At 31.9% G+C, this 16,580-nt stretch overlaps 3 protein-coding genes across 9 annotated transcripts in view; 1 reads left to right on the forward strand and 2 right to left on the reverse strand.

Moving 5' to 3' along the window:
* Nucleotides 1–11,318, reverse strand: part of LOC143067366 (uncharacterized) — a 189,443-nt gene extending 178,125 nt beyond the window's left edge. The window contains exon 1 of the mRNA XM_076240566.1: nucleotides 11,028–11,318. The gene's annotated coding sequence lies outside the window, so the exon portion shown is untranslated. The remainder of the gene's footprint in view (nucleotides 1–11,027) is intronic.
* On the reverse strand, nucleotides 225–12,345 carry LOC143067371 (uncharacterized). Its single transcript, XM_076240580.1, has 3 exons — nucleotides 12,207–12,345; nucleotides 3,590–3,858; nucleotides 225–1,218 (listed from the first exon to the last, which is right to left on the reverse strand). The coding sequence occupies exons 2-3, from the start codon at nucleotides 3,849–3,851 to the stop codon at nucleotides 521–523; spliced, it is 960 nt and encodes a 319-aa protein (XP_076096695.1). The 5' UTR covers nucleotides 3,852–3,858; nucleotides 12,207–12,345; the 3' UTR covers nucleotides 225–520.
* The window catches only part of LOC143067367 (glycogenin-1-like), a 28,371-nt gene continuing 24,093 nt past the window's right edge, over nucleotides 12,303–16,580 (forward strand). For 6 of the 7 annotated variants that reach the window (XM_076240571.1, XM_076240574.1, XM_076240572.1 and 3 more), the window contains exons 1-2: nucleotides 12,306–12,408; nucleotides 13,411–13,552. In XM_076240571.1, coding sequence (XP_076096686.1) covers nucleotides 12,396–12,408; nucleotides 13,411–13,552 — 155 coding nt within the window. In that variant the 5' untranslated portion in view covers nucleotides 12,306–12,395. Of the gene's footprint in view, nucleotides 12,409–13,410; nucleotides 13,553–16,580 lie in introns of all 7 variants that reach the window. The other variant, XM_076240570.1, reaches the window with a different exon arrangement.

A 16,580-nucleotide genomic window follows, 5' to 3' on the forward strand; every position in this document is an offset into this window, starting at 1 on the left:
AGTGTTCGTTTTCTTTTTTGGAGTGATTCACATTTTTCGTGTTGAGGCTTTATAGCTGCCTATATAATATGAGTTTTGTTCATTGTTGAAGGCTCTATGGTTACCTTTAATTGCTTGCATCCACTTCATTTGAGTTCTGGTGGGTAGTTGTCTCATTGGCAATCATACCATATTGTTCTTGTTTCTATTTAATGAGTTGACATGGTAAATTTTAAAAATCAACATACTCTAATTCACATCCCATCTATTTTTGTGGAAATCTTGAATTTCAAATACGAAAAGTTTGTTGTCTGATGAGAAAAAATTACATTTACTCTATGGATATTTCTTCACAGACAAGATGATTTAAAAAGTTAATAAAAAATAATTTACAAAATTTGTTTAAAAAGACTTCATAACTAAATTAAATTATATTTACAAATGTAATAAGTTGATAAAAAATACAGTAAAAAATGCATATAAATATCATAAATCTAAAATTTCTAGATAAATGCTGCCTACTTTTAGAAATACTTATAAATTATGTATAGCTAAATTTGCTTATTTGGTCTGATTTCACTGCATTTGGAGGTATAATATTTGACAAAGGCAAACTCGCAAAATGTTGTCGTAAATGTTCCAATCCTCTTTTTGTTGTGTAATGTAACTTTTTCTCTTTGTTCAATTCATCGGAAAGATCATTTATTCGGCTATGTAGTTTTGAAATCTCTGACTGACATTCCATTTTTATTGTTTGTTCCATTGCCATTTTTTCACATAGAGCTTGCTGTTCTAAAGATTTGAATTGACATTCAATCCTTTCACGGTCCATTCTCTCTTTATCAACTGCTATTTTCATTTCCTGATTTTCTTTGACCATTTTGGACTTTTCCTCATTAATTTCCTTGAATATTTGCTCCATTGCAGTCATTCTTGCTGTTATGTAATCCAAATCATGCTGTAGCTGGTCACTTAAAATCTTAAGTCTTTTATTTGATTTTGCAGCCTCTGTTAGTTCATGATTCTTTTTGTTTAAATGCAGCTTCAAATTGGCAACTTCATTTTCAAGTTCCTCATTTCTCTTCTCTAGTTCTGTATTGATTACTTTTAATTTTCTATTATGTTGTTTGATAGTTTTAAAAACTTGACGAAGAGTTGCAAGTTCATTAGTGTCCCAGATACCTGGCTGATCAACATCTACTATTTTTTCTTCCTTTTTACCAGGCTGATCATCTGTGCCTACAAAATATAAAGAAATTTGTCTAACCATCAATTAAAACTGTCCTTTTCTCCTGGTCAAACAGTGGACTGATATACTAAACATTAAAGGATTATACTGTACTATATAAGTCAAATATAAATTATATACACATGGAAAAAAGTATTGCAACACCTTGATTTTTTAAAACTTGAAAAATCAGCCTCTTTTTTGGATGAAATATAATAAAATATTTGTATAATATTATTGAAACATAGTTTATGATAACATTGGCATTTCAACGAACAAAAAATGTTTGAAAAAAAAATGATTTATATAACCACATTTTTAATAACAAAATGAAGTGTTTTTTTATACAAAAAATTGCATTTCACAACTTTTACTGTAGTCGAACTTTACAATGTCAGACATTTCAAAATTAATCTTCAGATGACTGTTCACATCATGGATGATCGTTATACGCCAAAGAATTAGTACTTTGTGCGAAACCTCCATTCAAACGGATAACCGCATCATAACGTCTTCTGATTCCTGCCATAAATCGACTAGTTTGTTGCTAAAAGCAACCATTTCTGATGAAGGGCATTGTTTATTTCATGATGTGTTAGAACTGGGGTGTCCTTTCGTGCACTTTCCTCCCAATAGTGTCCCATATATGCTCGATATGGTTCAAATCAGGGCTTCGATCGGGCCAAGGAAGATGAACCGAATTCTATTGGGACAATGGATCTTCCTCCACGATGCTAATTTTCAACTTTGGCGAGCTGTGCACTACATTGGATACGGAAAACTGTTTGTCTGTTCATAAGCAAAGGTCTCCAAAATGGTATTATCGCACGATAACCAGTAGCGATGAGTTGATGTCGAACAGTTCTTGTTAAAAGGCTCCTGTATACCCACCACTCTCTTTTTAGGATAGTATTGTATGCAATGGGTTTCTTTCTGACCAACCTTCATTATGCTTGATTTTCCCTAGAAATGGTATAGGGGGTCTTCATTATCTCGGAAGGTCTTTAACATCGTTTATTGCCTGATTTTTATTCTCAAAACGACTTATAGAGGAATGGTGATGACCAACAATATGTGCAGTTGTTACAGCGACAACCCTGCTTCTCTTATGCTGATAATCTGCCATCTTGCTGCAGTTAAGAGTTGTCGAGGACCCATTACAAGGTGTCAATCACATAACTTTAAAAACTTGGTTATTTAAAGTGTTGAAAACAATGAGGATAAAAACATCTGTTTTGCTGTTTACAGGCACAGTAGCTGCATGTGCAGAACTTATCAAGTCGATATTTATTGATTAAACTCAGGTGATTCTTAAATAATGTTTAACTAATTCTATTTTACCAAATTATATTACAAAAAAATAAAGAGTGTTTTTTTAATTTCAATTTCAATTTGGTGTTGCAATACTTTTTTCCAGGTGTATATGTGTTCAATGTATCAAGGTAAAAAATATAACTAAAATTCTAAGGAGCCTGAATTTGACAACTTTAGCTAATCAAACTTATTTGTAGATCTTGTCTTGGTGATCTCTTTTGCTGTTTTCAGTTCACATGCAGATTCTCTTTTATATACTATAGATTTTGTCAGAACACAAAAGACATGTTAAAATGGTTATTCAATGGCAATACTGTAAGTAGTCAACTGATGATTTCAGCAATGTTGTCTTATTTGTAGATTTGTGATGATTATTTTTTCTGTTCAAACTTTCTCTTTGTCCCATAAGATAGTTTTCAAGTCAAAAGCAATGTCAATCAATTATCATCATTAAAATCAACATAATAATTGATACAAATCGTCTTTTTCACTAAAGTAGTAACAGTATATTAATTCCCATTATATCTGTAGATGGATTAAATATGACTTTTTTCCATAAAAAATAAAAGGGCATCAAAACTAAACACAGACAATGAGACATAAAGGGAGCTTCCCATAGGAACTGAAAATAATTGGTTATAAAAGTCTGATATACAATTTTTACCTGATACTTGATAGGACAAATGCATATGTACCATATATAGATATAGGAAGATGTGGTGTGAGTGCCAATGAGACAACTCTCCATCCAAATAACAATTTAAAAAAGTAAACCATTATAGGTCAATGTACGTCCTTCAACACGGAGCCTTGGCTGCATATATGGCAGCTTAGTGCAATAGGACATAAAAACATACTAGAGAAGGCTTGAGCACTTGAAAAATGTTCAACCACATTTAGAGTTTTAGATGGATTGAGATAGTTTTTACAGTTGGTGTACAGGATTTATTTTTAGTTTTCTAGCAGATTGAGAATACCCTTGGTAAATATACATACATTTGTGACAATATTGCATATTCAGCTGTTATATTTATAAATATATTGTTATCATTCTATATAAACCCTTACCTTCTTCTTTTTGAATGCCTTTTGGGGGTTCTTGTTTTGCTGCTTTCTTTCTCATTTCTTCAGCTAAAACACATGTCACACGAACTCTTTCAAATGCATCTTTAATTGTGTCTGGATCTAAAGCTGATACCAGTTTGACTTTTGATTTAATTGTTGTTTCTTTATCCTGTGGCTGATCAAGCATGTCTTCAACAGTAACATCATAAGATGGTGTAAACAGTTCACCAATCCAATCATTCCATTCATTATTTTCCTTTGCCATTATTCAGCTGAAATCAAAATAAAGATTATATATGAGAATACACATACAACTGTATACACGATATATATGTCATGTATGTTTTATGGACATTATGAAAATAAGATGTATACCATAAAGTACAGTGTAATGTTATCACCAGCAGCATATGTCTAAAGTTCACCATTTATAGGCCTCTCAATATTTGCACAATTCATTTCCTTTATTGTAAAGTTTAAGAAAGGAATTTTATTTTTTAGAAGCAAACATTCTGTGTCTTAAGAAAAAGGTTAGGTTACAGTGAGCTCACAGACATACATTGAACTACAATGTATATTCCTGAAGACTTTAGTAACATCAGAAATTTATATACTACAAGCTGAAGAATCAGAAATGTTTTAATGTCCATAGCATTGTAAAAAGAAAACAATATTTGATATAAGTTTGTTTTTTGTGCTTTCTTAAAACTAATCTGTTGTTGAAACAGCAATGAGACCTCAGAGAAACTTTAAAAAAAGAAAATATGTTTTTATAAATTCAGTAATTTTAACAATAGTACAAATTCAAAGATCAGGGAAATGGAACTTAAAAGTTTATTGTTTTTATTTACTCAGGAAGGATTACTAAGATATTACAGTCTATGTTTATAATTTTGATTACTCTTGTGTCACTCTTAAAAGAGATAGGAAATAAGGATTAAGTGTGATAATCTATTAATTCTTAAAAGAAAATTAACAATGAAATGTTTAAATCATAACAAATTAGGCCATAGAAAGAAGAACACTGGACCTTATTTCAGGTATGTTGAACAAATCTAGTAATTTAAAAAGAGGTTTTTTGGGGGGAAAAGCAGACCCAAAATGTATATATATTGTGAGAACAGTTATTTCATATATATTACAGTAGACTAAAGGAATATCTAATTCCATATCTTCATTCTGCTTCATGCACATGTAAAGAGAGAATACAATAAAGACTCTTGACCTCAAGGATTTCTATAATTTTAGTAGATTTTGGGTTTCAAACATATATCTTTAGTGAATTGCAAATGCCTAACTTCTATATCGTACAGTTATTTAATGTGAACATGATTTACATAAAAAAATTATGTGTGTCATGGATTTTAGAAAGCATCTAACAACAGTTTAGACTTAAGGTGGTATGGGTGTCTTCCGCCATCTTGGATTGTAAAAAACAGAGAACCTAAGGTCCAGATTTTCTATAAAGTTAGCAAAATTTGATTCAGGAATGCAGATATTTAATGTGAATTTTCAGTTAAAAGAACAAATTTATAAGAATAAAACTTATAAATATTAGTATTTTTACAAGTCTTGATTTTTTTTTGTTGTTTTTAAATGTTTTTAAATTGGAATATTTAGGGGAGGGAACTCTCAAACAGTGCATTTTCTGAAGGATTCTACATGGAATTTTCCTAATTTGTATTTTTACCGGAAAAATCGTACGGTGACCCTATGTTTTCTTTTGATTTTCTTAAAGCATTTTCTGAAAGCTATTTTTTCCTAATTTATTTTACAATTCTATCATTTTTTTTTAGTTTCTAATCACAAAATATTTTTTTCCCTGTATAATCCGTACAAAATGTGTCATTTTGTCACAACCTTAAGCTTGAGAAAATGCGCGTTGACCTATCATTTTTATAACATTTTTGGTCATATATCAATAGATACTACGTTTTGGCAAAGTATGAACAAAATTCTGTCATTTTTATTTTAGACTCCCATACCACCTTAAGAAGTTTTCATAGACTTTTTATGTTTTTAAATCTTTTTTTTTTTATTTACAACCTTAAGCTTTCAACAATCACTTTTTTGTGTTTTGTCAGTGAAATGGCATTACATGTATATCTTTTGGAAACAAGAATGTGTCCACAGTACACGGATGCCCCACTCACACTATCATTTTCTATGTTTAAAGGACTGTGAAATTGGAATAAATTCTCTAATTTGGCATTAAAATTAGAATGATCTTATCAAAGGGAACATGTATACTAAGTTTCAAGTTGATTGGACTTCTACTTTATCAAAAACTACCTTGACCAAAAACTTTAACCTGAAATTTGCACTATCATTTTCTATGTTCAGTGAACCGTAAAATTGGGGTCAAAACTCTAATTTGGCATTTAAATTAGAAAGATCATATCATAGGGCACATGTATACTAAGTTTCAAGTTGATTGGACTTCAACTTCATCAAAAACTACCTTGACCAAAAACTTTAACCTGAAGCCAAAAACTTTAACCTGAAATTTGCACTATCATTTTCTATGTTCAGTGAACCGTAAAATTGGGGTCAAAACTCTAATTTGGCATTTAAATTAGAAAGATCATATCATAGGGCACATGTATACTAAGTTTCAAGTTGATTGGACTTCAACTTCATCAAAAACTACCTTGACCAAAAACTTTAACCTGAAGCCAAAAACTTTAACCTGAAATTTGCACTATCATTTTCTAGCAGTGAACCGTAAAATTGGGGTCAAAACTCTAATTTGGCATTTAAATTAAAAAGATCATATCATAAGGAACATGTGTACTAAGTTTCAAGTTGATTGGACTTCAACTTCATCAAAAACTACCTTGACCAAAAACTTTAACCTGAAATTTGCACTATCATTTTCTATGTTCAGTGAACCGTAAAATTGGGGTCAAAACTCTAATTTGGCATTTAAATTAGAAAGATCATATCATAGGGCACATGTATACTAAGTTTCAAGTTGATTGGACTTCAACTTCATCAAAAACTACCTTGACCAAAAACTTTAACCTGAAGCCAAAAACTTTAACCTGAAATTTGCACTATCATTTTCTATGTTCAGTGAACCGTAAAATTGGGGTCAAAACTCTAATTTGGCATTTAAATTAGAAAGATCATATCATAGGGCACATGTATACTAAGTTTCAAGTTGATTGGACTTCAACTTCATCAAAAACTACCTTGACCAAAAACTTTAACCTGAAGCCAAAAACTTTAACCTGAAATTTGCACTATCATTTTCTATCAGTGAACCGTAAAATTGGGGTCAAAACTCTAATTTGGCATTAAAATTAGAAAGATCATATCATAGGGAACATGTGTACCAAGTTTGAAGTCGATTGGACTTCAACTTCATCAAAAACTACCTCGACCAAAAACTTTAACCTGAAGCGGGACAGACGGACGAACGGACGAACGAACGGACGGACGAACGAACGGACGGACGAACGGACGCACAGACCAGAAAACATAATGCCCCTCTACTATCGTAGGTGGGGCATAAAAAAAGATTTTTTTTAATGCATAAATTAAGGGTAACAGTTTTTGTTACTTTGACCACAAACAAATAGACTTTAAAATAAATATATGGGGTCACCGTTCATTTAAGATCACAATCTGTCTTTGAAAGAAGCATGCATTTTGGTTTAGGTACTTTTTTTTGTTGAATAGGAGAAAAAAAGGTAAAATCGAAATAATAAAGGAACTTAATTACAGAAATTGCTTAAATTGAACTATATAGTTTAGTTTAAGTACAGTTCATTTGAAAAAAATAAAAAAAAGGTCATGGATGAAATGGATGAGTTAAAATAGTTATTTAAATTTTATGCAAAAAAATGGCATTTTTTTCACGAAAGGGGGATAATTTGGAGCTTTTTCAATGATAAAAACATTGTAAAAGTCATCTGGGACCAAAACAAATTGATTTTTTTGGTTGATTTTTGTGTACCATATCATAAAGTAACAACTACTAGTGTAATAAATAAAATTTATAATGAAAAAAAAATGTTTCAATTTTTGCTGATTTTTTTGCACCCCTGAGCCTCCTTAAGGTGGTACCCAACACTTTCACTAAAATTAATTTGGCTCATTTAATTTTCGTAAAATCTTGACAAAGTATTTACTTTGACCCTTTGACAAAAATATAAAAAATTTTAAAAATTTGAACCAACCATTTTATCAGGAAAATTACACTGGTTATATAGCAGTTTGACAAACACTAATTTTGATCATTGAGAAGCTTATATTCCCTTAACAACACAGTGTAATTAAAACGTTAAGCTGATTTTACAGAGTTATCTCCCTGTAGTGTTAGGTACCACCTTAAGGAACAACTTTAGTAATTATATTATTTTTAACTGACTAGTATTAATAATTTCATTGCTGCTGTAACAGTACCATCAGCAATGTTTGCCATGTTTGATATATGCAAAATCAAGTGACTTATCACTGTGAACACATGTTAAATTGAGAATGGAAATGGGGAATATGTCAAAGAGACAACAACCCGACCAAAGAGAAAACAAATATACTTTAAAATATCAAACCAAACACTATATTTTAGAAATTGTAAAGAAATCATACAATTATTAAGTTATCTGTATTTAGGTCTGGGGGGTAAGAAGTTTAGAACACACCCTTTTATTGAACAATCAATGCATTTGAATGGTGAAGTGGTTGGAAAACCCCCCCCTTTTGTCCTGGGTCCGGGTTGAATACCCCCTTTTTAAAATGGCTGGATCCACCCCTGGTACATCAGCAATGTTTGACATGTTTGATAATGGCAAAATCTTTATCAAGTGACTTGTCACTGTGAACACATACTTGTTAAATTGAGAATGAAAATGGGGAAATATATGTCAAAGAGACAATTCAACCTGACCAAATAGCAGACAACTGCCGAAGGCATCCAATACATGTACACTTATTGCTATTCAAGGCTCACCCGAGAATCTGTCCTGCTTGAACTATTGACATCATACAACAATAACTTTTCCATTGTGGCAATAGATATTTTGTATTATGAGGTCAAAGTTTTATGGAAACCTGTGTGATGTTCAGTAATAGCGGACAAATAGCGATTAGTTCTATGGCAATGCGTCTTCAAATATAGTTGTCTCAGATGAAGAATATTAAGGTCCATGATCATGACCTTGATATATATACTGATGAATTCACATGCACTTGGTTCTACCCACAGCCGCTGACTATCGAAATGGTCAGTGATGTCACTAAGTTTTGAAGAAGCAGGCTGAATTCCTAAAATAGGCGGCATTTAATTAAGGACGGCGAAGGGGGGGGGGGGTTCTGGGGCCTGCTCAAGGGCCCCAGGATTTTTTTTAAAAATGGTGCAAAATCCTTCATTCTTGGGGTATCCTAGACCCTTATTTAGACCTCTGAAAACATCATTTTTTACTGAAGATAATGTAAATGATTAACTAAAATTAGCAACCTGATGGGTAAATTTTCTGTACATGTGAACACAGCATTGATCATCTTGATGGACCAATATACATTTCTGTGCATTTTCCTGTTGGTTGACTGCTAATAAATATTTTTGAACTGAAAGAATCCAAAGATCTTAGTTTGAATAGAAACATATTGTCTCTGGTTTGAATTATTACTTGAATTATTTAGTTTTAAATGAAAATTGTAATTTTGACATTATATTAAAAAAGTGTTGGTTTTGTTTTTACAAAATTAACAAGAATGTGTCCATAGTACACGGATGCCCCACTCGCACTATCATTTTCTATGTTCAGTGGACCGTGAAATTGGGGTCAAAATTATAATTTGGAATTATAATTAGAAAGATCATATCATAGGGAACATGTGTACTAAGTTTCAAGTTGATGCAACTTTGACTTCATCAAAAACTACCTTGACCAAAAACTTTAACCTGAACTTCGCACTATCATTTTCTATGTTCAGTGGAGCATGAAATTGGGGTCAAAACTTTAATTTGGCATTAAAATTAGAAAGATCATATCATGGGGAACATGTGTACTAAGTTTCAAGTTGATTGGACTTCAACTTCTTCAAAAACTACCTTGACCAAAAACTTTAACCTGAAGCGAACGGACGGATGCACAGACAAACGGAGGCACAGACCAGAAAACATAATGCCCCTCTACTATCGTAGGTGGGGCATAAAAACAATATTCCCTGACTAGTAGTCAGCTGGAGCTTCGATTTCAAAGTTAAACTGTTACAGAGTTGCTATATTTTATAATATCGTATGCTCTCCCCAAAAAGATTTGAAAATTTAGACTAAAAATCCTGCATTCTGAGCATACCTGGGAGTGATTTAGATGCTTGGGAAAATGTAAATTTTGTCTTATTTTTGTTGTTGACTTCAATCACATTTGAAAAAAAATAAAAAATGGAAATCCGCAGTCCTGGCAAGGTTTATCTATATTGATTTTTTTTCTGGGAAGGTGTCTTTTGTAAGACAACTAAGGAAGTCTGTTCTTGAATATAGGTAAATAATAGGTGAAATATTATAATTTTATTTCAATAATAATCGAATTTATCAAATATCTTGGACGATTTATTTTGTGTACGTACTTACTAACTTAGTGACAAATGAACCCCTTTTTTCTCATAAGACTTGTACACGTATTTCAAACATGTTGTCAAGCTATGTCCTTTTATTTTTTTCTTATTTGTTAACTGTTCAGTAAGCAGTAAACTAAAATCCTTTTGAACTAAAGATATTTTTTAAAATAATTGTGGTTGACAATATTCTACTTTCGTTATTGACCTTCATTCTCTGGACACCACGTGGTCGTGGGTTTTGAAATGTGAACTACAATAGGTGGTGATTTCCAGATTTTTGACAACATTATATATTATACTTTCTTTTATTTGACTGATGTATTTATAACATGCTATTGTCATCTTTGGCTTATTCCTTCTCTAGAAGCCAAAATTGAACAGGGTCATAATGTCCATCGGAACATCTCTCTTTTTATCCTTGCAAACATACAATACTTTCCGACTTTAAATAGACGACCAATCAATGGACTGCATTTACATGAACTATATTTAGTCAAAGGTAAACACTGATTTACATACCGACTGTGCAAGGGCTGTATAGCCAGTCAAGGTCGTTAAAAACTTCCATTTGTTGTTGATTTACATCCTTGTTTATCGAGACTTTAATCGTGGAAGCTGATACATTGAGCAATTATTTTTTAATATTAACCTGATTATCTTTTGATCTTTATTATTTTTTTTTACTCATGCAAAAAAAGCCGGCGGGAAAAGGACAATAACCGGCGAAAATCGTCGGCTGCCGGCTTTTAACGACATCACTGTAAGCGCGTCATGTATGTTTAATTGTATCCAGGTGTAATGATAAGTCGTTATCCTAAGGCTATTTTTTTTTCTTATTTTTTCTGTACACTTAGCTTTTATTTTTTATTACCATGCATTGTCAAGCTTGGTAACTCATAATTATTTGTCAGTAACTAAATGTACGATGCTGTTCCATACTGAACCTTCTGACCTTGTTTGTTTACATTTAAATTTCAATGGCGTCAAAATCACGTGATGTCAATTCGTTCTACCCAATCAAATTGCTCTACTGTCAATTAGGGGATTTTCCAGTCTACGGCAATTACGTTATTTCTTTGTGGGATATTGCTTCAAAATAGTTTGCAATAATTTTGGGTTTTATTCAACAGGAAAACTCTTTTTTTGTCATCCCTTTTGACATCAATGGAATTCTGTATAAATATTTATCTACAGTCATGATGGTCAGAATATCGATCTTTTTATAATGAATAAAAAGAAAATTCTATGAAAAATAAATGTAAATTATTTTTCATTAACCTACTCTATATTCCTGTACAAAATTATGGCATGGGCATCGTTTTTTCAATTAGTTTTCCTTTCATTTTGGTTGGGCTTTTTTCGCGGGAAAATCGCGAAAGACGTAAGGAGCATGTCATTTTAAAATTCCTAAAAATACGATTTGCTTGACCTGTATTGCCTGCCACAAGATTGATGACGCTGAATGGAATGTACACAAAGCAATGGAGGCCGGAAGTGGGATTTTGTGAAGTTCTAGAATGTTTTTAGACATTCGGAAGTCGGGATTGAAACGGGCATTAGAAATTTGGCATTTTTTAGCAATAATTGAGAACAACAATGAAAACTTACCTTCAGAAATGTTTTTTTATTCAAAAATGCAGAAAAAACGTTTTCTTCATTGTTTTTCTACCCCGGAAGTAGCGTAGTGACGTCAATGCGGAGTTTCCCCGTGTGATAAGTTCAAACACAAATACCTAACGAACTGACAAGATGAACGATTTTAGACTACGGTAGGATACATGACTCAATAAAGACATGGATATGTATGTTTCGTTTTACTTGTTGTTATGTCGGTTTTAAAAGCTCTTCAGAGCTTATGTTTGTAATTGCTATGCCTATACCGACTCTAAATAAAAGCTTTATTTCTTATGTCTATTACAAATCATATCGATAGAAACAAGTGCCTGTGAATGAACTGGTGACAGCCGAGCGTTCATAGTAACCAGGAAAATTATGCCGATTTTGGCAGTTCCTGACTTTAAAACTGTGAACATCGGATAAACGATCTTACTTTGTGTACACTGCAAAATTTCAGATTAATTAATCAACAGAAAAAAACAGATTTATCCATAAAATGATTGCTTTCGAATTGTCAACTTTCATTCCAAAGGCGCTGACATCTTGGGTCACGTGATTATCAATCCAGTACACCATTGGTCGATTTAGATATTCCCTTTCCAGGACGTGCAACTGCTGCAGAATGGCTAGTCAAGGTATGTGGCTTTTACTTGCTGTTTTCTGGTTAATGATAATGGCCAAGCAATTTGCAATATCTAGAATGAATTGTTATTGATATGAAAGTTATGTTGTAGTATTCAGAATGTTCAAAAATTGTATAAAACGCAATAAACACCAATAATAATTAGCGGAAGTTGATCAGTAAAAAAAAATAGGTTGATGAAGTGGGGCAGGTCATTCTCATGTTTGCTGCATTTCTTATATATCATTACATTTTACTTGTTTTAGACCATATATCAATGAAAAATCGTTCAATTTCTTGCAAGATTTCACTGTTTAAATTGGGGGAATAGCTGCAAAGAATTTCCAAGTCTAGTTTCATTTTCGTTTTGACCTTGTAATGGGATAGACCTCATTAGTAATGTCAAGGTCATTTGGTCGATTTCTTAAAAGTAACACACTTTCAATTGTTGGTGATGGTGACTGGTGTTATTCATTTATATATTATGTAGATGTATTAAGCTGAGAAATAGCACATATTCCATATAAATAATAGTAACAGTAGCTTTTCCAAATTATGTTCAGTGGCAGATCCAGAATTTTTCATAAGTGGGGACCTTCTATAAGTTCTAACTAACTGCCTAATTATTTTGTGGGCTAAAAACCACATGAAAAATTGTTACTGTACAACTAATACTTTGTAACTAAAGCACTAACTGAAAGAGCGAGACAAACAAAATTGTAATTTCAGCATAATAATAAGACTTATTTCATACAGAGTGAGGCAAGGTGATCTTAGACCAGAATATCTATCTCCTTCCCACACTCATCTAGATTACTTTAAATGTAATGGTCCAAGCTTAGCAAGAGTTATGTTGATTGCAATGGGCTGTTTATTTCAGTTTGCACAGCACTAACATTATTCGTTTCAGTCCATAGAAGTTCTATTTTAAACTTTGCCTCTAAGCAGGCAAAACATACATTAAATTTAACTGTTTATCTGAACAGTTTAGAAAAAAACTTAAATATATTTTCAGAAGAGAGAGAGGCATTTGTGACATTAGCTACAAATGATACATATGCATTAGGATGTTTGGTGTTGGGATCATCATTACGACGTGCAGGAACAACCAGGCAGTTGGCTGTTATGGTGACACCTGGTGTATCACAGTCATTAAGGTACATTGTAAAATAATTATACTTCATATTATAACTTCCTTGCTAGCATGTACTAAACCAGGGGTCAATATTACTTGTATAAATGGTAAAATTGATAAGCAGGGCTAGGTAGACCATTAAGCATTACAGAATATTCGTGTTTCAAAAGACGACAAGTTTATCATTTGTCATAACCACAACTTTTAAAATGTTTTAATTTATCTGCCTTCTTAAACCATTGCACTTTTCCTCAAACTTTCCAATATACTCTTGGATTTTTTTTTAAAAAGAATATATGGTGATCCTTCAGTTTTTCTCTCATTGCCTTTTTATACATTAATGCCTTTTTATACGTTAAACCGCAAAATTTGTTTGTGATGGTATAATGGTATGATGTTGTCTGCGTCTCCTCCAAAGACGCATTTAGTTTGTGGACAATAACTTTAGTTTACGTAGATGGGTCTCTTTGAAATTTAATAAAAAGGTTCAATTACACAAAAGGAAGGTTTGGATTGATTTTGGGGGTGATGGTCCCACTGGTTTAGGAATTGGGGGCCCAAAGGGCCCTAAAACAACCATTTTTCTACTTTCAGGATATTAACTTGTGTATAAGTATTTCAATTGCTCTAAAATTGTACCACAATATTAAATATCACAAGTAAACGGTTTGGATTCATTTTGGGGTCTATGGTGGCAACAGTTTAGGAATTAAGGACCCAAAAGGGGCCAAAAACAAGCATTTTTATAGTTTCTGGACAATAACTTGTGTGTAAGTGTATGGATCTCTCTGACATTGTACCAAAAAGTTCAATATCACAAAGGGGGGGGGGGTTCCAATTTTTTTAAGGTGTTTAATTTTTTTTTTTTTCAAAATTTTTCAAAATTTTCAAGAAGAAATCTTACATTTTATTGTTTTATAGATCTTGACATTTGTTTTGTGTCAGAAACTATATTAAAATATATGTCAAATATTTGATCACAATCCAAATTCAGACAGTATCAAGCTTGAATATTGTGTCCAAATTTGCAAAACTGTTCAGGGTTCAACCTCTGCGGTCGTATCAGGCTGCACTCAGTGAAGCATTTTATTAGTACATGGCATTGCATTTTGCCTTGTACAAATGTACTATTGTTGTAGATTTTCTGGGATTTCAAACGAAATAATGCCCTTTAAACACCACAAGGGCTATAATAGTGCATTAGCAATGATTCCTCTCTGTGACAGCTGAGTGCTCAATCATGATTGCAATTGAGACAACTCTCCACAAGAGACCTAATAACTTAGTATTTACATGTCACAACTATAGCCATTATTAGGAATGACAAAGTCTTTCTGTGGAAGTGGTGGTCTGATCTTTAGCTGAAACACACAGAATACTTGTTACATTTCAGCATAACATTAACTTACAATCAATTTTAGTTTTAAGATAATTTGTGAAAAGAGCCTCTGTCTTTTACTTCTCTTGTCCATATACCCCTTGGTTCTAATTTCAACTAATCTTTATCGTTGTTTGATGACTGTTTTAAGTTTTGCAATTATGGAAACCACATGAAACTAAATTCCTTGTTGCCAAAGAGGTTAACAGATTGCAAGACTGTTTGAAACCTTAGGCAAGTGATCTTGATTTGACAATTAATTGTATTAAATATCTTTGCTTTTTTTTTACTTCCTATATCAGATCTATGCTGAAATTATGTAGTTTATCCTATTGGCTATACATTTTATACTTGAACAAAGGCAGTAGTCAGCTAATTTTAAATATTGAAGGGTAAAAACACCAGGTGACACAAAGCAATTTGATTGTAATTTCACTTATATATGTAGATACAATATTAAGTATTTGAATAAATTATAATAAAAAAAAAATGAATCTGTACTAGTTACATGGTAGCACAGTTAATTTCAAATTGAATTAATATAATAAAAGCTGAATGAAGCCCTTACAATACAAAAAGTCAGTAGGTGGGTAATTAGTTTAATCTTAATTCACAAGTACATCATTTACTGGAAATAGGTCAAAACAAAGATTTACTTAGTTCCACTTGCTATCTGAATATAATATAATGTAATAGTCAAGTATTTTAGGTGTAAATGAACAATTTGTCTGGTAGGGGAAAAAAATGTGACAAATATTTCTACTCTCTTAGAACAGACAGATGACATCTGATATTTATATTATGTAGATAAATTGTCCTATTTATTTGTCAGGTACATCAAATCATCATTTGTAGTACATACTTTTATAAGTGAGCCAAATAATTGTCTTCCCAGTCTGCTGAATTAATTGCCAATATTTATTATGCAATGAAACAGTTACAGAGAAAGAAATGCTGATTGAGTTCCATCATATTCATTATTGTATATTTTACAAATTAAAGGTCAAATCTTTGTACTTTAAACATTAGAAAAATACCTTCTTTCCTTCATGAAATTAAAAGGTTTTGTAGGTTTTTTCTTGTACATTTGTAGAGAGTATGGGTCCTCCCCATTGAAATTATTTTTTCATTTCATTATCATATGACATTGTGAAGCCTTTTTTTTTGCTGATGAGACGTAAACCAATCAATCGTTATCATTTGAAACCTTAAGATATTGAAAAGCATAACCCTTCAATGAAATTTGAATATGATGAAACATTATATAAACATATCTCTCATTGTACTGTATAACCAACACTTGTTTGGTTTTAATCTCATGGGTTAAGTTATTCAATTTATACAGTTTTGTAGATATCAGGAAAAAGATAATATGTGATAACTAAATGTTAGCTGAACTGCATGTTACTAGAACTTTTTTTATTATTTATTCAAATACCGATAGTTGTTCCTGATACCAACATCATTTCAGTTATAGTTATAGTCTTAGTTTTCATTATTATATAAAATTAAAAAGACTTATCATGGAAATCAAGAAAAGAAATGCTGAGAGGGAGAATTTGAGAAGAATGTCATATAAATCATAATCTTGAATAATCAGAGAGCAATTTACCATCTTCCTGATATTTATTTAAATCGTAGTACATATTTGTTTGTTTCCAATTAGAATGTC

This window comes from Mytilus galloprovincialis, chromosome 3, assembly GCF_965363235.1.
Source record: "Mytilus galloprovincialis chromosome 3, xbMytGall1.hap1.1, whole genome shotgun sequence".
NCBI classification, from domain to species: Eukaryota; Metazoa; Mollusca; class Bivalvia; order Mytilida; family Mytilidae; genus Mytilus; species Mytilus galloprovincialis.

Excerpts from the sequence above, each read along its gene's own strand:
- LOC143067371 (XM_076240580.1), bottom strand. The coding sequence starts at position 3,851 with ATGGCAAAGGAAAATAATGAATGGAATGATTGGATTGGTGAACTGTTT. Across the intron at positions 1,219-3,589 it reads AGGCATTCAAAAAGAAGAAG|GCACAGATGATCAGCCTGGT; the intron begins GTAAGGGTTTAT and ends TATATTTTGTAG.